The 23,364-nt window shown below is 38.8% G+C and overlaps 1 protein-coding gene across 2 annotated transcripts in view; it reads right to left on the bottom strand.

Moving 5' to 3' along the window:
- Nucleotides 1–2,283: 2,283 nt before the first annotated feature.
- CRB1 (crumbs cell polarity complex component 1) overlaps nucleotides 2,284–23,364 on the bottom strand; it is a 207,904-nt gene continuing 186,823 nt past the window's right edge. For both annotated transcript variants that reach the window (XM_001110912.5, XM_001110878.5), the window contains one exon: nucleotides 2,284–3,127. In XM_001110912.5, the coding sequence (XP_001110912.3) occupies nucleotides 2,912–3,127 (216 nt within the window). In that variant the 3' untranslated portion in view covers nucleotides 2,284–2,911. The remainder of the gene's footprint in view (nucleotides 3,128–23,364) is intronic.

Here is a 23,364-nt window from a genome sequence, read left to right as displayed (position 1 = left end):
CTCTTTTGACATGTTATTTTCATTCCAAGCTTCTTCACAGTATGGCAGTCTGAGGGTCGCCTTCCAGGAGAGCGAAAACAGAAGCTGCAAGCCTCTTATGTCTGGCAGAGCACCATTTCCATGGCATTACGTTAGCCACAGCAAATCACAAGGCCAGCCCTGATTCAAAGGGAAGGCAAACAGATTCCTCTTGGTGGGAGGGGTGGCAATGTCACATTGTAAATAAGCATGAGAGGAATTGCTGTGGTGTTTTGTTGTGGTCTTTGAAACCAATCCTAACACAAATTTTGAAAATGCACTCAATTAAAAAGCTGCACCATCATTGATTATGCAGATACTATACTTTTTCACTAAAACAAGGTCTACATTGTTAAAGATAGTTCAGTACAAATACTTCATGGGGCCAATTTGGAAGCATTCTTGATGTTAGATATTGAATATTTAGCTTTTTCAAAGATAAAGAGATCTGGCTTGCTGGGGCAGCCTGTAAATGTCCGTGTACTTGAGTGTCCACATGGAAAGAATCACTCATTTATTCATGCCTGCATGCACTCACTTATCCATGTATTTGGACATACATTCCTATGCAAAGCTCTAAGCTAGATACTGGAATACAGCAAATACTCAGATTAATTAAGCCAATAGAACCATTTTATATCCTGTGATCTTTTTAGTTTGTATGTGTGTGTATGTGTGTGTGTGTGTTTAACTCAGCTACTTATTTTTTCAAGCATGAGCTCTTTCTTTTCTTTTCCATATGAACTTCTATTAAGAAGTTGTATCAAATGAAATGCAAAAATAAATATAGCTCATGGTATACTTCACAGGTAGACACTGGAGACATGCTTCTTCTTGAACTTACACTTAAAGCAATATTGGATATGGATAAAAAAGCCTGAGATTGAGTAAGACATTAGATAGGCTACAGAGCCATGATAGTTTCATGACCAGTGCATCCAGTGACAGCCCACACAAATCTTGGGCACTTTCGGATTTCTCTGGTGGCAGGTACAAATTTGAGCACCATTCATTCATTATTTGTTAATTTATCCAGAAAATAGTTATTGTGTTTTCCCTATGGGTTAGGCCTGTTCTAGGTGAGAGATACTGGAGTAAAAAAAAAAAAAAATAGTTCTTATCCTCATATAACCTAAATTCTAGATAGAGAAAATAGAGAACAACGACAACAACAAAATACGCAACCTCTCAGGGGGTGATAAACAGCATGGAAAAAAATAAAGCAGAGTTTAAGGAAATGAGGAGAAACTATCAAAAGAGATGGAGAGGGGATAGACAGTGAGGTTAAGAAGAAAATCAAGATGAAATGGTGTCCCATTGTGTGGAAAATATTTCAAGAGGAGTGACAATTCTTTCAAATGCTTCAGAGAGGTCAGGTAAGCTGAGGACTGAGGACTGGACATTGTGTTTGACCATGTGGAGATCATGGAGCGGTGATGAGAAAAGCCAAATTAGTTTAAGTTCAAGAGAGGATGAGAGAAAAGGAAAGGGAAACCGAAAATACAGAAAACTCCTTTGTAGATGTTTTGCTGAAAAGAGGGGTTGAGGAATGGGGTGGTTACTGGAGGGAGATGAGGGCCACAGGAGATAACTTTTTTATGATAGGAAATATGACAGCATGTTTGGTGCTGATAGGGATGCCCCAGGACAATGGGAAAACTGATGACGTAGAAGAGAAGGGAAGTTGCTGTAATGATATCCTTGAATAGTTGAGATGGATGGATTCTTCTAGACCAGACTTAAAAATTCATGTCATTAGACATGTTGAGCATATACCCAGAATATATAGGCATCTATTCTTAAATTTTATTTATATTCTACAAGAGTAGCATGTTTCATATATTTCAAAGCACATATAAAAGTATAACCAGATGCTTTGTAGAAAAAAATATAAAAATAGAAGCCCCAGCATTTTCTCCAAACACCCCATAGTCTTATACACATTCTCCTTAAAGTGCACACATTTAACTTTGGAGTTCTTACCTTTAGACAGTGTCACTGTTTGGCACTGGTTTACCTAAAAGCAGTTGGAAGAAAAGAACTTGATTTTTCGAACTTGAGAATATGAGTTTTCCTCCTGTTTTGATTTCTATCTAGGAAGCATTTTGACTTAACCAACCCTTTTCAAAGAGTAATAATTTTAAAATGTAACCAACTTGAGATGATTTAGTTAAAAGATCTAATTCATAAACAGGTTCTTCAAATGTTCCTAGAGGTTACTTTTGTCACACGTAATGTCACAAAAATGCAAAAAGTACTCAGAAAGGAGAACAACCAGATTTTGATTTTTATTTGTTGCCATTGGGTCACTTTTTTGAACCACAGGTCATTCCCATGGCTTTCTCTGAATCCATGAATGAACGACAAAAGTATACAGGAGTACCCCATCGCTGGTATACAACAATAACCTTTGACCACATGATAGGAGAAGTGAGAAATGTAGCCAATTTTTTATTGTAGTTTCTGTGTAAACATATGGCAGAAACTACAGTTTCTGTGTAAACTGCCATATGTTTACACAGAAACTACAGAAAGTACAGAAACCTAAAATGAAAACTAAAAGTTGTCCCCAGGTTGAAAGGAGGAAAGAGTTTCAGTGATAGACACTGGAGCTTTGCTCAGAAGACTTCATTCTCTGGAAGATGTTTTTGCTAATTATAAGGCTGAAATTACTGGCACAGACTTTTTTCGTGATTGGGTGATATAACATAATAAAACAATGGTGTCGAGTGGAACCACTGTGAAAGTCTTTAAGGTGGTTAAAGGAATCATTCCTGTAGTTCCAGTGTAATCCCGGTTGCAGATTAACATCGTCAGGTATGTCAGAGACCACTGAAGTACAGTCATCACATTCACAGTGTGTGGATCCCTATCTTGAAGGGACAGAATGCTCTTAAATCAGTCTCTCCATCGCAGGGGGCGGCATCAAGTTCCACATTTCCACTCGGGAGCCCTCCTTCTCCTGACGGCTGGGGCTGTAGGTTCCCTGAGTTGCCCTTTTGTTGGAGGTGACAACAGAAGCAACAATGGCCAGCAAGAGGATCAGTAACAAGGCGAGGGTCACTGAGCCAATAGCGGTGAAAATGTCCGAGATCAAGTCATCTGCCAACTGGAAAGATTGAAATCATTGGGATGCGCATTCTACAGCAAAGGCAAATAAATATTCAGGACAATGGAACTACCCAGGAATGAAGACCAACCAGAGCAAGCTGGTACCACTCAGTACTGTAAAAAGACCAAGGTATTAAAAGAAAGATTTTCTTATTCTCATATCATTTGCAAGTGATCATATATCTAGCATCTAAAGTCTACAGTCAGAAAATTTGGCATGAAATATCTGCTGTATTTGCTCAGTCTCAATCTCAGTGACTGAGATCATTCACGTAGCAACAGAGGCAAAAGATGAGCCCACATTTATATTTGTAAAATGATTCTAGATCTATAGCCACGTATTATTCATGATCTCTTTCCTCCCTTGCCAAAAGTTCTGATTTGGGACTGAAGAAATGGTTGTTTTACAGTTTTGTTTCGTTTGGTTGTTTGGGGAAAGGAAACAAATTAAATTAGTTGGGTCTTGTGGGAAAAATTCTTGAGACAGAGGAGGGACTGTGACACGCTGGTTTCGCCCAGAGGTTTCCACAGGAATCACTGATTCGGATTCGACATGGCAATTGAATGGTTGTAAAGGCGCATGCGCTTAACGCTGACTCCAAGCATCTAGCAACAGAAAGCGGCAGGTAGAGCCCTGTCAAAGGGAGCTGGATCCTGGGCTCTCAAAATTGGTATTTTTACACAGTGGTTTGATTAATGTTAATCCCGATGTGTTTGCAAAACACTCTTTAGCAAACCCGAACTCTATCAGTTTAACAATGGGTAACATGAAACTGGGACTGAGTTGCACAGAAATATTAAAGACAGAAAGCAATTACTGTTTGAAGTTTTAAACTGATTTTTTTCAAAGACGTATTTCTGTCAGAGTAAATCAGGAGAAAACTCTTTTACCTTCTCATTTAGCTTTCTCTAGGACTCATCCCCACGTTACCAAACCAATCTATTACAAATGAAATCTTTTTAACATCCTAGAGAGTTTAAGTATCTTTTCTATCCTTAGTCTCTGCTTTTTGTTCCCTGTGTCTTGGTTTAAATTATTATATAATTAATGTAATATTCTAATATCTTCATAGCATTGTCTGGGATCTACTCACAATAAGCCTTGCTCAAATGTGGTTCATTAGTTTGTGCATTCATTCAGCAATACTTATTGACCATTTACTGAGTATTCACTGAGCAAGGAAATGAAAATACCAAGACAAATACAAGTTTGGAATCTGGAGCTCAAATTCTGGAAATAGGAGAAGTGGGAGACACACACGCGCACACACACACACACAACCATAATACATTACAGATAGGTGTTATGACGGTGTGATGAATTGTCTTGGGGCGTAGGTGGAGCAAGATTGGAATGAGACATGATTGTCCTTTGAAGGATTAATGGATGCTCAAGTACTCCAAAGAGGAAATTCCACTTTAATGAGACACTCTCGGTGGCTCACACATGTAATCCCAACACTTTGGGAAACTGAGGCGGGCAGATCACCCGAGGTCAGGAGTTCGAGACCAGCCTGGCCAACATGGTGAAACCCCATCTCTACTAAAAATACAAAAATTAGCAGGGCGTGGTGGCGGCTGCCTGTAATCCCTACTACTTGAGAGGCTGAGGCAGAAGAATCGCTTGAACCTGAGAGGCGGAGGTTGATGTAGCAGACATCATGTCACTGCACTCCACCCTGGGCGACAGAGCCAAACTCTGTCTCCAAACAAGAACAAGAACAAAAACAAAATATAAAAGGCAAGAAGATACAAAAGTCCTTAGAATTTAGGGAAACAGTAAGAAACCCAGTGTGACCGAAGACATTGACCATGAATGTGTATGTTTGAATTGGGAAAGGATGAAAAGAGTTGGGGAGAGGAAATACTGTAAAGTAGAAAGATCTTGTCAAGAAATGTGAATGTCACACTGAACTCAGACTTTTTCCTGTAGTCAGTGAGGAGCCACTGAAGATATTTAAGCAAAAGCATGACAAGATAAGATCTGGTAACAGGGTGGAGGATGGGAGATAGTGTAGGTGGGGAAGAAACTGGAGGCAGAGCAGTTAGTTTATCTTATTAGTCATGATAAGAGATTAGCTAGTTCTAAATTTAGCAAAGGAGTGAGAATTGAAGGGAAAGAATGGTTGAGAGAGATTTCTGAGGTATATTCAGCATCACTCCGTGTCAGACTGTGTGGGGTAGTGGGGAAGAGAGGAAGGATGAAGATGGCTGGTGATACCACATTAGATGAGCAGGTGGATTGGGATGTCAATCATTGTAACTGGGTTCACATGAGGAAAAATTGGGTTCACATGAGGTTTGTGTAGGAAGAATATGAGGTCAGGTTGGGAAAAGCTGGTCTTAGGTGCCTTGGAGACATTCAAGAATATAGTACTATTAGATCATTAGAAACACATTTACGACCCCATCTCCCCTTCACAATACTGTCAAAAATTCTGGGTTATGGCAACTTTTCATCCTCCAATGACTGGAGCTTTTGAAGTAAAGCATGTAGAATTTGAGAGAGTTCAGTAGTTTTTTAGAAACATAGTTTATGTCAACTAGAGGGCAAGCTCTCCATCCATACTGTGTGGCCATGCTTTTGTAAATAATTATATGTTTTATCAATAAAGATAACTCTGGCCTGGGAAAGAGGAACAGAACCATAGAGTTGGGCTTGAAAGGTCAAAAGGCTGGGACACAGAAGGGCAGATGAAATCTGACCAGCAAAACACCTTAGTACTATCCAGTGATCTTTAGAAAATGCACACTCTTGTTCTTAGATGTTGATTTCATCTTAATCAGTCTGGTAAATCATGTCATCTGTTGGAGGAAATGGCAGTTCTCCTGGATGAGAGAGCTGGGAGTGTCCACACCCATGCACACAGGAGAAAAATCATTTGGTTTGTCTCCGTTTTCTAAACTTTTCCAGGCCCTTTTCTTCTCATTCAGCCTGAGATTGATTACATTGGGTAAACTGAGGCTGCCTAGATCCTCTCATCTGCTATTCTGCAACAGGAAAGGAAGAGGGACTCATGGGAGTGGGTCCTGAGTCCTTGTTAGTACCCCAATTCAGGTGGAACCAGAGGGCTGACCTGTTTCACATATTTTGGGACTCCTGAGAAACCAAGTCCTTCATCTACATTGCTTTGCTGTCTTTAAAAACGTGATAAAAATAAAAGAGCAAATTCAAGACCCGGATCCAGCCCCACTTCTATCAGTCCTGGCTGTGTAATGAAGTGGTTAAGAGATCAGTCTTTATAGGCAGAGACCTGGGTTTGATTCGTGGCTCTGCCAAATACTTGTGCAAACACAGCGAGTTATTTCACCTCTGAGGAACTCATTTTCATCACCTATAAAATGGAATGTTAATATCTATTTCAAAGGATGGGACCAAATAAAACACAAAGAATGCAAAATACAAAAAGCACAGCCTATAGGAAGTTCTCAAACACATAAACATAGTAGTAGTCATTAGTATACCATTTATCATTATCCCTAATTCTACTTGCTTTTAAAAGATAAACTAGAATTCCTTCAGGACCTTGCAGTATGACCAAGGGAGCAAACCTACAAACCCAGTATTGCAATTCCCAGACTCATATAAAGTTTTTGATGAAAGAGTTCCCCTAACTGTATCAAATAGGGCATGTCATTAAGCTTTAGAGTGAACTGAATGAGTAGGGTTTTGAAATCGCCTCTTCAGGGCCCTTTGCTTTTAAATTCCCATGGTTGAAAGGCTTTTTTTTTTTGCTCCACTATTCTTCAACTGTGCTTAAAATATACGGCACTAGGATGGATCTTTTGATAATTGAAAGTGCTGGGACACATGAACTGACGATGAAGGCCTCCAGGTGCAGGACGAGATTTAAGGCCAGCCCTATTTGGATTGGTTGTGCTCTAACACTGTGCTTTTGAATAACCCTTTCCTGAAAAGACATACCTCAAATTAATTATAAATATCATGTAAAGTTGTTTTTTTCCCCTAAAAAATGACATGCTGCTATCTGTAGTCAGTTATCATATTAACCACTTTTTAAACATGTATATTGTATATATTATTAAACTGTGATTACTTTGAACTCCATATCTGCAGAATAAAATAAATAGATGTTTCATTTGTTCTCCTCAAAGAGAATTTATTCTGAAACATTAACTGGGTTCTGGCCTATATAGGACCCAAGCAAGGTTATGCCGTGGTATTCTATGGTGAAACCGTCAAAACCTATTTTGAAACTTCCATCCTGATTATTGTATGCTGGAATGTCGTAGCAGCCTACGTTAATGTGTGTTTTCCTTTTAATCCCAGAAAAGAAATTTCATACTGTTTCTTCTGAAGGGGAACTAGAAACAGCATGCACTTGCTAAGCAGACAGAAAGGGATTTGAATCCAGTTTTGCTACTTGTTTAGTATACTTAGCCGATATTTACTGTTTTCTCACTTCTCTCAGAAATGTCATAATAATGAAAGAGAAAATTCAAGGCCTGGGATGTAGCCCTACCTCTGCCACTCCTGGCTGTGTAATGAAGTGGTTAAGAGTTCCGCTCGCATACCATTTTCCCACAGTATATGTAGACTAAGTATACTAAACGGGGACTACAATTCCCATGTCTTAGAATTGTTCTGAGAATTATAGCATTCAGTGGATAAAGAGCTTCTCATAGGACATACACACAGTACGAGAACTTTGATCCATGTGGTTGCTCTTGTTTATTACCCTGAGTGACCTTCCCGTGATTGATTTTCTTGATCCTGTTTGGATTTCAGAACTCCTACCATCCACTCAGGGCCGAACGTGTGAACAAGGAGGCGCTTCGGGTTATCACTCTCACTGTGCTGATGTGGCGCTGGTAGAAGGGTGTGCAATCTGGGCCTATCAGAATCAACTGTTACTAATTGCTTGAGAGTTCATCTAATTTGGAAAACACAAAATGAGCTGGAAATAAAAGAAATGAGACAAATTCTGTTGTCAGCATCAGGACCTATCTTTCATGATATTTAGGGCCAATGACAGCATTTGAAATAATGTGAAGACAATAAACATATCAGAAGGAGTCCTGAAAAAAATATGAAGCATTGCAGGATGTTTTGGAAAATATAACCTCATACTTCCAAGTGAATGGAGGTGCAAACATGAAAGCTTTGACTTAAAGTGAGGGAACTCAAGAACTAACAGTGCCACCATCACCCCCCTGAGGTCCTTTCTCTCATCCCTGCATTTTATAAAACCAACAGAAGTATGTTTGTGGTTAAAAATGGAGGCAATATTTGGGGTTAAAAACTGGCTCCTGGAAAACACTACAGTGCAGTGAATTACTTCAAGTCTTTCCTGGAATTCAGTTGTATGTATATCAGTTACATAGAAATATGTGGAGACAGTTTAAGATGGCAAGTTAAAATGTTTGAATGTGCCAATTGATTACAGGTTACATTCCAGCTTCAATATGTGCATTTCTGAAACTAGTTGTGTCTGTGTGTGTATTTAGTGTTACATCGAATAACCAAGTAAGACCATTATGTGCAATTAAGAGAATTAGTGATTCATGGAAAAATTACTTTAAACACATTGTGTCTTTCACATGCCAGTTAGAATATTTATCTTCCGTCTACATATATAAAGCAAAATAAAGGCATCTCTTGAATGCTCATCCTCTAAATTTTTTAAAAAAGGAATACAACTTCGAAGAGCAGTTCTTGTGAATTGCTATTCTGACAAGTAGATCGTCAATTTGGTGGATGGTAAAAACCTCCCACACAGACCTCAGTCCTTGAACTATATCATATCAGTGAATTGTTAGAAACGGCTGTTTCCATAGTAATATTGAATATGTGCCAAAACTCTGTTTTTAAAATTAATATTGCTATAGCAGCCAATTTTCAACCATAAATACACTGTCCACTTTACAGTCATAAGGGGAAAATAAGGTATTAAAAAGCCAAAAGACAGGACTCGGGAAGTGTCCTGGGATAAGGAGGAGGCTATCCAGCCAGATGCTCCTTTCACCAAATAAAAGGCTTAGGAATGTGAAGAAAGGACGGCGATCAGAGAGCCACCAGGCACCTTTCCCTCTAAGCAGCAGACCGACAGCAGGGAACAGGGGAGGCAGGGATCTGCACTGCACGCTGAGTATCATTTTCTCCTTGGCACTGCCCCATCTCTTCATCTGGCTGCTCTGCTTCTCCCAGAAAACAGATAAGCTCCCACTGGGATTGCTGAGAACAGAACAATGGTGAGCTACGGCCCCCTCCAAGGGCTGTAAGACTGCAGTTAGCAGGGTTTGAAGTCCTTGCTGGAAAAACAAGGAATCCAATATAAAGGCTTTTTCATTAATTCTCACCACGTGATTACAATTTCTTGTAACTCTGCTGATTGGGGGTCATCAAAAAGCCAGGGGAGGAATAACTGAGCTGAGATGGGACCGTCCAGGGAACCACAACCTGGAAGATGCTTCCTGGGAAGCTTCTGATATGATTTCCACACCAGAAGGAATGGTATAGCTGCAATAGGAAGGAAGAAGCTAGAACAGCTACTGTGGAAATTTCTTGTGGATACATTGGAGATAAATGAGAAAAAAAAAAAAAACTGATTTAATATAAGGATATATATTTGGAATTATAGTTCCAGGTTAAACAATCAACCTCTTAACATTAACTCAAGCATGACATATTTCCTCTTGTAGACCTTTAGGGAAAGCGCCCAGTGACACTGAGATTTGACATGTGCTGTGACATTGGTCATAAATAGGCAAGTTTATTCCTGCATTCAACAAATTGTGTAATCACAATGCTAGCTAGAAGTAGAGTGCTGAGCCAAACAGTCCCTGGCAGGAGCCAGTATAGGCATTGGATCCGTGAAAATAAGTATCAAGCAAAAGCCCTGATAATTCACAACCTCTCTCCTACTTAGGATACCAGATTTTAGGCAGAAGCACAGATGCAGCTAGAAGTTTGAGGACATTGCTTTCATATTTTTCTCTCCATAAGCAGGTGGTATCAGTGATAGCATTGTTTTCTTTGGAGCACATGGCCTTGTGAATAAAAATTATCGCCTTGTCTCATACAAGAACCAAATCCGAGCAGCTCAAAATCAGTTATATTTCATTATGCTTTGTAAATTTATTGTTGAAAGATAATGGCCAGCCATTTCTTCTGACCCTGTGTCAGTGGTTCGCCAGATGTTTTTAACACAGAAGACGCTTTAATTCTCCTAATAACTCAACTAGGTAGGTGTTACTATTTGCTGTCACCTTCTTCGGGAGACCTTCCCTGACCATCCTCTTTGATTGCAATCAGCTTTCATTCTCTCAAGTACGCAGTACCAGGTGAAGTCTATAGCGTTTATGTCTGTCTCCTGCTGTAATGGAAGCTCCATTCAGGTGCAGATATTTGCCTTCCTTGTTCCCAGTTGTTTCCCTGGCACCTGGAACAGCGTCTGTTCCACAAAGACATTGCAGACTGCCACTTGGCAGAAGAGAATTAAAAGTTAGAGCTTGTCCAGCAGCATGCAATGAGCTATTGACTTTATCAACACAGAGCTTCTGCCTCTTGGGATTTTTAGCTAATAAAAACCTCAGCATGTGTCCAGCAGAGGAATGGAAGCAGCAAGGAGAGGTGCCATCTCCGAGGTGCTGAGGCAGGAATTGGTGTGGCAGGTAAGGGATAATATGACCAAGGAGCCAACCAGACATGAATACAGTTGAGCATTATTCCTTTTTGTGAAATCAACAAACAATGTGTTTGTTTTTACCTTTTCCTCCCCCTCGTATCTAGAATGGAAACGTTATCAAGTGACACAATCAGGAGCTGCTAGTGGGGATTAAAAACAAAAATAAAGGTAAAAAATAAGCCACAGCCAGCTATCATTTGCTACATGCGAATTATTCTTTTTGTTTCTGTTAGGTGAACTACCGGACATTAGCTTGGCCTATTTTGGTCTCAGAAAAGCTATGTGGACATTCATGCTTCTCTCCCTTTTTTTTCTTTTCTTCTCTTTATTTCATTTTAGAAAACAGTGGTTGCTAACTAAAGATTCAGAGCGTGTAACCCATTCAGTGCTGAGCTGCAAGCACTTGTAGTTTTCAAAGCACATCCTTTTCATCTCTTCATTACTCTATTCCCAGACCCATTTGTAACCAATTCCCCTACCATTCTGTTCAAATTTCTCTCTTCTGCATTCCCACAGTCACAATCCTGGCCCAAGGCATAACTGTCTTCTCCCTAGGTAATTCATCTATCCTCTATACACTTATTTCCTCCAGAATCTACATCCTCTATCCAGCCCCACAGAAAACAATGACCGTACTTACCTGACTAGGAAGCCCTGGGAACGAACTATATCAAACCTATCCATATCAAATATAAATTGCTAATTTCAATTGTATTTCTTTGTTTGTTTATTTTGAGACAGGGTCTCACTCTGTTGCCCAGGCTGGAGTGCAGTGGCTCAATCTTGGCTCACTGCAGCCTTGACTTCCCGGGCTCAAGCAATTCGCCCACCTTGGCTTCCCAAAGTGCTGGGATTACAGGCATGCGCCACCCCACCCCACAATTTTTAAATTGAGCCTCTTTACTAATGAGTCCCATTTCCTCATGAGGGTCACCATCAGTTGCATCCTACTAGTGCTGAGAGTTCCAGCAGGGCAACTCTCTTTACCTGCCCCTTTTCAAACAGGAATCACCTGCTCCTGCCAAACCACTTCTCCATCCTGAAACATGCCGTTTATTCAATCATGCCTCTCCTCTTTTTAAAAGACAATTCAAACTTTCTCTACTTTGCAAAGCCTCTCTAGGGAAGCCCATGTGACTCCACTCACCTGTGACTCTTACACAGCAATGTCCAGGGCCAGCACATTTTTGAGAAGAGCTGTAGCTAGCCCTGCCTGGCATAGCATATGCACATGAATGTGTAGCTGTTATTTAATGTGAGTTAAGCCAAATCCATCCCTCCCTTAAGCACTCTAAGGCATGACTATTCGTTACTCTGGAACTTTCCAATAATATAAAACGCAGTGCTTTGCGCAAATGGCTGATCAATTGTTATTGACTCACACACTTGTAATGCTGATTGCCCTGTTTAACACATTATTAAGTTCTTCTCAGTCACAAGAAGAGTTCTGTATAGCCCAGAAAGTTTGTTTGTGGTGAAATTCATTCATTCATTTATTCATGCTTTCATTTACTTACTTAACAAATTATTACCAAATGCCTTCAAAGTTTCAGACAGCATATTAGATCCTGGAGATATGGAAGTAAAAGGCATAACCATTATCTTTAAAATAATTCACTATTTAGTGGTAGTGCCTGGGGGTGGGGCAGCTATATAAACAATTACAGTTCCATATGGGTGGTGTTAGTTTAGAGGTGAATATGAAGGAAAAACAAGGAGAAAGGAAGGTGCCTCATGGCATCTCTAAGTTTCTCAAAGGAAGTTGCTGGGAGAATGAGGTAAAGAAGTGTGTTTTAGGCTGAAGGAATCACCATGATCCAATTGCTTTAAGGAGAACAAAAAGCATGCCTGTGGTTCTGGGACATTTCCTGCATGCCTGCAAAACTTTACAGAAGGGTAACTCCTTATGCAGAGCCACAAATGGAGAAGAAATAGAATAGGAAGTGGCAGACAGCTCATGTGCCAGGGAAGTGTTTACCAAAACTGGGCATGTAACCCATCTAGATACCATGTCAAGAAACCTGACTTCCTCTCTCTCAGGAGGGCCAGAATGGAGGGAGCAATTTCATGTGTACTCGCTGCTGGTTCTTTCCTAGCCTGATGACTTATATCACTTTTTCTAAACATAGTAGCTTCATTATTTCAGTTCCCTTTTTATGCATCTGCTGGGTCCTCTGCTAACCTGCATTTTGTAGTGCAGAAAAAGATTGGAGTTTCTTCATATCCCATTTCTGCCATACTAAATAATTTTAGAAGACAAGGGATAAATATGCCAATTGATTTTATACAGAATTCCAGAAGCAAGAGAATATTCAGTGGCAAAAGGAATAAAAGGGCAGGGGACAGTTTGAGGTAAAAAAGGTACTAAAAAGACATGCCAACTGATGACTAAATGCAATTGATTGTATCCTGGATTTAAAAAATCTATAAAGGACAATACTGGGACAATTAGGAAGTCTGAATATGGATAGCATATAAGGTGTTAAATTTCTTGAATACGATACTAGCATTGTGGTTATAGAAGGAAGTCCTCTTTCTTAAGAGACACTAAAATACTTAGTGGTAAAGTGTCATGACATCTGCAATCTACTTTCTAATCACTGAGCAAACAAACAAACAAAACAAACAAACAAACAAAAAAACATGTATAGGGACAGAGATAAAGCAAAAGTATCAAAATGTTAAAAAGTTGGTAATCTGGGTTAAAGATTTACATGCATTAGTTGTAACTTTATTTTCCAATTCTCTTTAGGTTTGCATTTTTTTCCAAGCAAAATGTTGGAAAAGTAATAATTTAACAAACACTTTTTATAAAGAAAATAGTTCCTCCAACCCCCATATTTGCAGATCTTGCTTCTTCCATTACCCCTTCCTTGGCTATTCCAGGCCTTGCTTATTTCTCTCTGCTCTACACTTTTATTGCACAATAAATCTTACTGTCATTGATGGTCTTATCTCCTCTACTAGACACTAAGATATGGATCACATCACATGTTAGTTTCCTCACATATTTGGCCCTGACCCTGCCTGCCTGTGCCTTGCATGGTGTTGGACACACAGTGGGTGTTCATGGACTTTCTTATGATTGACTGGTGTCACTGCTCTTAACCTATAAGCCGTACCTCGGTTCTCTTTTCATTCAGATTTCTTTCTTCTTTCCAACTTTCTTCAACTGGTTAAAAGCTACTATTAATTCATTCTCACATTAGGCAGAAAAAATAATGCAGGATCCCTGACATCCCTACGGCTTATCACATATCCCTTCAGCAGAGGTAATCTAGTCTGTGTCATCATATTTATTGCCCCCAAATCAAAACCAGTTGCCAAAGTAATGAAGGTCTATTGGTTTGTGTTGACTTAATCCATGTCAGAGGAGCTTTAGGAGCATATAAGGATAATTTGACCAGCAAAAGGAAAGCCATAAAAATGATCAAAAAGCCAATAGATATGCTGAGAACACCAAGCTTATTTTACTGAGGATTTATGACCAATTTATCAGAAAATTATTTGGTCCAAGCCTACATTCGAATAAGTCTCTCAGTAATTCAGTAAAGATTCCAACCTCTGAAAAAAAATAGCCTCCTATAATGAGATACCCTAGTAACCCTAACTTGCAGCACATGTACTTTAATTTTCAACAGTTGTGAGACTGCAGTAAATCCAGCTTTTGAATCACTAGTCCCATTTATGCCTCAGACCTGCATTAAATTACTAGAGCCTGAACTGCCTCAGAGCAGAGCCAATGCATCGTCCCTTCAACCTGCATAAGTGTTGATTAATCAAATAGGGTTTAAATGTCGGATATACCCCAGATGGTAGCAGTGCCAACTCCTGCTGTGTCTCAGCAGAAGTGGATGCCAAATCACCAGACTCTGCCACACATGTCAGCTTTGCCCCAGTCCCAACTTTGGAGGTTGTATTTTATTGACCAGACTCAAATTGGCTTCCCCTCGTGTAGGTGATAAAGTGTGGTTTCAAGTCACCCATGTAAAATATATTATTTTAACTTTGACAGCTTGTCATTGAAGTCCTTGTTTATATAATCTATTGTGCCATTTACTCTATTCTTATTTTTAAAAGCATAGAAATAAAAACCTTTCTTTTAGTGTTTCGTTGATGAATGTCTATACTTTGTACCTTCTCTTAAATAATCTCAAAAGTAGCCATTTCTATTGCCACTGTCAGTTTACATCAAATTATCAGACTTTCAGTTTCGAACTCTGCCTAGTGGAAGATGAAAGACACACATCATGCTTTAATGGGAAGCCTTTCACTTCACAGCCTTCTCTCTTCAAAATAGTTTGAGACTTGGTATGTCTAAACAGAGATGGATCCTGTGAAGCTGAGAGGCTGATCAGATCCCAAGTGAACATTTCTAAAACCTATGAACTCAAAGCAACTTAAAACACCAAGCAACCTGACAACCAGCAAAGATAGAAACCTTCATATTATGAGGATTTATTGAAATAGTATTTAGTTTTAGAACTAAGGTTTCTTTCAGAAGTCAGTCTTTCATAAGCCATTTGGTAAAAGTCTATAGGTTTTAAAGTTAGCAGAATTTAAAAAACAAAACAAAACAAACAAACAAACAAAACCTTATGTATGACTTTACTAACAGTTCACCTAAATACCCCAAAGCACAACAAAAACGAAGGCTAGGTTTTCATTTGTATTGAGGAATCTAAACCATTTATTCTTAGAGGGGACAAAAATAAAGTCTAACAGCATTTTCCTATTAGTTTAAAAATACTGCTGAACTAAAATTGCTCCATCTCTATGTATAAATTTAGCACAGAATTTAATAACCTACTATAAAATTAGATCATACAATAAAGCTAAAGTGAGTATTTTATGCTTTGCGATCTCTAAGTCTGTGTTATATATGGTACATAGGGTAATTATGATATTCACAATGACCACATCTTTTTTTTTAAATAATAGTTTGAGACCCTTGCCCAAGGAAAGGTGGGAAGTAGAAGTTACAAGAACTGTGTTCCTTTGCTACAAAAGGCTCAAAAGACAAATTGCATGACAAGTTCTCTTCTCCCTTAGCCACTGGTTAATTTTTGGAGACTGTTTTAATAAAATGAAGATCAGGTTATCTGTTTACTAAGCAGCTCTCACATCTATTTAAGAAAAAAATGGCCGGGCGCGGTGGCTCAAGCCTGTAATCCCAGCACTTTGGGAGGCCGAGACGGGCGGATCACGAGGTCAGGAGATTGAGACCATCCTGGCTAATATGGTGAAACCCCGTCTCTACTAAAAAATACAAAAAACTAGCCGGGCGAGGTGGTGGGCGCCTGTAGTCCCAGCTACTCGGGAGGCTGAGGCAGGAGAATGGCGTAAACCCGGGAGGCGGAGCTTGCAGTGAGCTGAGATCCGGCCACTGCACTCCAGCCTGGGCGACAAAGCGAGACTCCGTCTCAAAAAAAAAAAAAAAAAAAGAAAAAAATGAGATAACCTGGATAATGTGCTTGATTATATTTTATTTCTATAATTTGCTATTCATACTCTCAAAATATAGTTTTTTTCTGAATAATTCTTGTCTCATATTTGGTATCATATTGACATGAATTATTTACATTATTTCTGAATTTTGTAGTAATTGCTTAGAGAAAATATTCCTCTTAGTGACTTAAATAATCTGAAACAGGGAAATTTTATTTTTTTTAACTCCCAAGGAGACATAGAATTGAGTGTTCAAACTATAAACTAAGCCTCTTCAATTTTGTGGTGCAGCACAACTCTCTCTACTTTTTCCCATACCCCAAATAACACTCCCACTGCCCCTTTAAAAAAAAATATTTCCCTTGGGTCTATAACTTTTCTATTCAATCACCATTTAGATTGCTTGTCCTCAGGGATATGGCTGAGTTAGGAGCCTCAGGAAGAAAACCATGATTAGTCACTAGGCTTGAAAAATCCTCCCCAATCCTGTTTCCAAGGATTGATGCCAATTCTCCAAACGTGCTCAGTGCTCATGTTCTTTTCAGGGTCATTCTGCTTGTACAGCACAGATTAAACACACAGCCTTAGTATTTTCAGTGTTGTGAGGAGACGCATTTACATTCCACTGACAGTGCTGGGTGTAAAAGGAAGCCATCTGCTGTGATTTAGCAACACAAGGAGGAGCTACAACTTTGACAAGCGAGAAAGAGTTGCAGCATAGCTCAACTCAGTCCAGGTCCTCTTTGTGAAGTGGACCTGAGCAGAAATCACCTCAATATTAAAAGACATTTTTATTAAGTCATTCTAAGATGTTGGTCTTCTATTAAATGTTTCAATGTTCTCTTTTACTAAAATTCGTTTGCTACTATTTGTTAGGGTTCTTTTACTAGTTTCAGGAACCCAGAGTAAATATATAAATTCTACGACAAAGATGAAACCTAGGTCTTTGATTCTTTGAGCTTCCTCCCCAAGTAGTTAATCTTTCCTGTATTTGGTTCATTTTCTACACTGGGATTACCTGCAAAATACATTAGAACTAAAAGGTGGAACATAGGGATATGGAAAAAGTAACTACAAGATGAGGATTTAATATTTTCTGGCATTTTACATGCCATCTCTTAATTTTCACCACAATCTAATGATACAGAGATTATTGCATATATTTAAAAGATGATTTAAGCAATTCATCCAAAGGCACACAGTTAGTAAGCAGCTTAAAATCCAAATTATCAGGGCTTGTTTAATTACGCATAGCTGCATCCTTAGAGCACTATATAAATGTAACCCCAAATCTACCCCATAATTTCAACTGTATTACCCTTAGTTGGCATATTTGCAGACTGAAAGAAGAGTAAAAATCGTTATTTTATATTTCAGGTCTCTTACTGTGCACAATGCTTATGTAACCAATCATGCTTCTCTGATTACTGATGTTTGTTTAGGTTTTTTTTTTTTTTTTGGACTTTGCATGTGAGAATAACTTCAATAAAGTAGGCTGATGGGTGGAAAGGTTTTGTTTTGAGTTCTAGGAAGGTGCCTAGCACACAGTAGGTGTCGGGAGGTACACTGTCTTTACAAACAGTGTCTGCACAGACCTAGAAAAATTCAGCAGGAGAACAAAGAAAAAACTCCTTCCATAATGCACAACTTTCAGTCCTATGCTTTTAACATCCCAGTATGTCTATCAAGAAGTAAAACAACTAAACAATGAATAAAATCTCCCGGGGTTGTGGCTCATATAAAACAGCCATGTGCTCCCCTCCAGTTTTAACACAATATCATCAGGCGATGATTAAGAAGGTAGCTGTTTCAGTGCTTCAGTGTCAGGAAACAAGGTATCAAGCCAACAACTTCCTTGTTAGGTGCAGCACTTAGATTGCAGCCATGTTTTGCTTCCAACTGTAAATATTAACCGTGAAGAAAAAAAAAAAAAAAGAGAGAGATCTGCATTGGCTATAGGCTGCCTGAGCTCAGCATATTACATGACACTCTGAGCGTTATTTGCTGAGCTGTAGATAATTGTACTTCTTGTTAACAAGTTGCCATGTATTTTCACTCCATCAGCAGGTTCTTGAATCAATGCTTAGATTAGGTTTGACTACATCAGCACAATTTGACTTTGATGAAAAGTTTGAAATTTATGCGTAATTAAAAATTACACATCAATTTCCTAATTTTCCAGAAAAGGCAGCTAATCCTTTTGGATGCCATAGCATTTATACCTTGTCCCTCAAAACACACTGGCTCCTTTGCCTATAACTCACTAAAGGAGTGTGTAATGTTTTTAGGGCCAAGGGGAGTATTTCGGGGCAAACTGAGGGAGTCCTTTCACATGTCACCCATTGCCAAGAGGATTTAATGTTTCCAGGAGCATAGGGGAACTTCGGAGTTGTTTTTCTACTCCTTTTGAGACACTAAGTTTCAAAACCGTTTTAAAGGAGCTTATATTTCCTTATAGATTCATGTAAAAATGGCCTGAAAATAATTTGGATCATTTATTAAAACATACACACATATTCCACTCTGTATAAGGTATATCAGTATTATATATAGTGCCTGAATTCAGTAAATGCCAATTGATGAGGATGGTAATACAGTCGTCCATAAAATGCTCCTAAAGTTATTTCATTGCAATGGCACATTCCTGCCTATAAAAAGTCTAAGGCAAAAAGCTTATTCTACACTATCATGCACAAAATCAAGAGCGACAACATTACAGGTGTATAAAATGTGGAGAAGTCAAACTATTTAACTTATAGGAACATACTTTTGCATTTGTGTAGCATAAATTCTAATTGGCATGTCCTGCGCCATGAGCTCCTGCAATTCATGGCATGCTACGCTTTTGTCTTAATGTACAATTTCAAGACCCATACATTTCTATATTGAGAAAACTATTCAAACAACATGCCATCTTTTCCTCCTTTTCCTATCAACTTCAGAGTTCATGATGTTTTGCAGGTGCTGAAATTTTTTTGAACTGAGCTGACAAATTAGATGGCATTGTAAAACAAATGCAGCACTCCTGGACATAAATGACGAGTAAGGTCTGATATATCCAGGTGCAACTTGGATTGTTTGCCAGATAGAGGGGAAAGCTCTACAGATTCATGTGTCGAGCCCAATCAGGACCTCACTTTTAACCAAGAGAATGTAATACGAGCTTGTGAATTGCAATGTCTGATCAATGGAATTAGTAAAACAGTAGACAAGTCTTTAAAAGAAAATTGACCAATGATGATGGTTCTTGTTTTACGTCTCTCTAGCTTGAAGTGCCATGAGAGCTAACACATAGGATGCAGCCTACTTTTCTGTCACAGAATATTTAATTTGAAGAGGCAGTCACTCAAATGCTTTCCCTTTATGCACATGTGCATCACCTTCATGGCTCTCATAACCCACCCCAGGCTCTTTCTGTCCCACATTGCCTCTTTACGAAGGTGCTCATTTTCTCCTTCAGAGTGGTCCTCTGTCCTCCCCAGCCATGGCTAGGGACAGCCATGGTCTGTCCTCCCCAGCCATGGTGGGAATCCTGTGAATACTCCTTTTCTGTTTCAAGGCAGAAGACTAATTATGCACAATTACACAGGAGGCTAATCCTCTTCAGCTCACCTCCCAAGGTGAATGTGAAGCTCAATGTCATTACTTAGGGTTCTGTAAATAAATCTTTAAGTTGAGGGGCTTATATTGGTTTCTATAATTTGAGAGCATTTATATTGGTAATTAAGTGGCAACGCAGTTATACCAGCCAAACACACACAACCTTTAACTTCAAGGAACTGCAAATAAGAATAATTTACATATTGCCAGCTGTGATTATCTTTAGTGCTCACAGGACTTAATGGTAAAAATACATAGATTCTGGATCCCATTAGGGCTGTAGAGCACTATTTATGATTTCTTTCCCATTTACATTCCTCATTTGCCCCTAGAACTGTTCTTTAAGACATTCCAGCGTTCCCTGAACATAGTTGGTACCATGATAAACTCGTGTTTTTGTAAACTATGTGTAATGGCATTTCTTTTAAAACACTTATTTTACAATTAAGAAATGTTAAGACTTCTAGAATTTTCTGGTAGGACGGTCTGCTTAAAAATAGTCTCCAAATGTTGCACTTTACAAACTAGGAAACAGAAACTCAAAATTATACACTAGAGAAAAATTGAGGATTCGAGGTTAGGTGAAGTGTGTGACCCCAAGTAAGTCAATTCATTTCTTTGGGCCTTCATTTCAGCATCTGTAAAGTGGAAATAACAGTACTCCTGATGGTTAGAACTAAATGAGGCATTGCATGTTGAGTGCATGTGATTATTATGGCCTAATATCAGAGAAGGCACAGCCCTTGGCCGAAAGAGGCACCATAAGAATCCTGGTCATCTGATGCAAACTTTCTTGTGCTCTAGACTGTTAACTCCCCTCACATAGTTAAGGGTCTGCTTTTATAATCTTCTGGCTTCCTTAGCTCTGAAAACAGATTGTACCAATTACAGAAATGTTCAAACCACCCACTGCTCAGTATAAGGCACCTTTTATATTGATCTCCACAACTTAGAAATGTTCTGAAGTGAGTAAATATAGTTTCTTAATTTTATATACATTAAGATGGTGAGTAATAACATCAGTCTGTTGCCCCAGAGACTCCTTTTTAGTGATGCTGATCCAGGGAATTTGCTCAATTTTTAGTTAAGGAAGACTTAATCTGATTATATCTGAACCTCCCCAGACCAAAACATGTCTTTGGTCCTTTGAGAGACATAGGAGAGCATCATAGTTCTAAAAACCCTCAATTAAAATCCTCAATTAAGAACTTTAGAAAGATTCAAATTAAGTAAAAAAAAAAAAAAAAGAAAAGGAGGGGCTTAAAGCAAGACTTACTATTAAAGCAAGACTTACTAACAAAACTATGCCTAGAGAAAACTTCTAATGAGCAGAAATCCAAAACTGGGCTGAAGATTTTGTGTATTTAATAAGCTAGTTTCAAAAACCAAACTCCCAAAAAAATCTGCTCAGGAAAAACTTTCTGTCAGCATAACATTATATATTTTTAAAAATTCTGGAAGAATAAACAGTTTGCATTGATTTGAGTTCCAAAATGAAAGAATATGTCTAAGAATATAATTCAGGAGTTTTGATTGATAAATCCATCATGAAGGAAAGATGCTATCATTTTAGTGTGAGATCCTGGCACGGTCTGAATGTTTATGTCCCCCGAGATTTCATTCACTGAAACCTAATCGCCAATGTCACCGTATTAGAAGATGGGGCCAATTAGGTCATGAGGGCAGAGCCTTCCTGAATGGGATTAGTGACCTTATAAAAGAGGTCCTGGAGAATTGCCTCGTTCCTTCGTCATGTGAGGACACAGAGAGAAGACATCATTTATGAACGAGGAAATGTGTGGATCCTTACTAGACACTAAGTCTGCTGGTCAGTTGATCTTGAACTTCCCAGCCTCCAGTACTAATATATTTCTGTTGTTTAAAAGCTACCCAGTCAATGGTATTTTGTTACAGCAGTCCAAACAGAGTAAGGTAGGTCCTTTCTAGTCAGAAAGTGAGTTGTGGCCATATATAATCAAAACCTGTAGGAAATAGTTGAGAAGAAAACATGGCATATACCTAAATCGCAGAATTATGGAATGACTCTTTCTTCTCTGGCTGGATTTTTACAAAATTTTGGTCGATGGAATCCATCATCTAATCTTTCTCTTAATTTATCCACTTTTATATCCTACTATTTCCTGACATTCTTTGTCTATTAAAATCAGGCCTATCTAGTTTCTGTTCTTCATTCCATCTAAACTTTTTTTCCCACTAGCACATCTTTACTTGTGACATTTTTCTCTCTTGAATGTGCTCCCATTCTCTGTTCTATAAATAATATTTCTCATATGTCATGACCTAGTTTATTTTCCGTATCCTCCATGAAAACGTTCCCTCTTGCAATAGCTCATAGTGGTCAGACGTCTGTGAATTTATACTGTGCTTTTACTCAGTAACATAAATGAGGGATTAATTGTTTTCAGGATGTTTTGTAGTTTCTTTTTTCTCGACAGATAGATTACAGTTTCCTTGAAAGTATTATCATAGGAATTCTATATTATCTTTTACTGATTCCCTGCTTTCCATCTTCTCTCCCTGTGTACTACCCATTGCCAGACATACTGAAGAAACAAACGTGTGGATGGAATGGTTACTTTGGGAAGATGCTTGCATTCTTTCAGCTGTAGAGAGTATGTGGAAGGCACTGACTCGAGCAGCTCTCTGCATTGTCATGGGACTTATGAAAGGACAGAACATTGGATTTCCTGTCTAGAAGCCCAGAATGTCAGTTTATCCTGTGGGGAGCAGTTACTGCATATGAAGGTGGCTTGCAGGGGAGATGAATTGGCAATGAGTAGGTGGGAGTGGACAGCATAAACCCTTCAGGCTCAACTGAATTTGGAAAGAAGAGAACATTTGGAAAATTTGTTGTAAGGCTTTTCTGACAACTAGATTTGTGGGGGGGGGGGGGAAGATAAGCTTTAGTGTTATTAATGGCTTCTTTTGGGGCAAACACAGAAATCTTCATCCATGTCCCTAAACTCTCATGGCTGCTGTAGGGCTCTTTCTACTTGTGAACTCTTCTAGCTCTTTCCTGGATCCTCCTTTTCTTCTGGTACCACCCATTTTTCCTTGGCATATTTCTGCTCTAATTGCTTAGGGCCTCTTCAAAAGTCTGTGTTGATGTTGATTATCTTAAGTTTCCTTTCTTCTCTTATGTCTATAACCCTTGTTCGGTGATCCCTAAGGAAAGTTACGTCTTTAATGGTTGTTTTCCAGATTTTCCTTTCTCTACTCTCACAATTCTAAACATGAAGTTACGTTAAGAAGAACTAATAATCAACAAAAGCAAGGGATAATTATAAACACAGTGTGGCACTTACACTATTAATAAAAACATGGGCATTGTGACATTCTAAGCTCTCTTTGCTGACAGGAATACCACTTATTTGTGAACTAATTTCTCCAGTGAACAACAGTTTAAATTAAATTAACACTTTGGTAGCAATCAAACAATCAGCAATACGAAAAAGCAAGTCAAGGAGAAATGTGCTTTTTGTTCTTCTGAGATAATGCCTGCTTATGCTTTAAGAGT

Source organism: Macaca mulatta, chromosome 1 (genome assembly GCF_049350105.2).
Source record: "Macaca mulatta isolate MMU2019108-1 chromosome 1, T2T-MMU8v2.0, whole genome shotgun sequence".
In the NCBI taxonomy this organism is placed as follows: Eukaryota; Metazoa; Chordata; class Mammalia; order Primates; family Cercopithecidae; genus Macaca; species Macaca mulatta.
The sequence above is the reverse complement of the archived record's forward strand: the minus strand, read 5'-3'. Positions and strand labels throughout refer to the sequence as shown.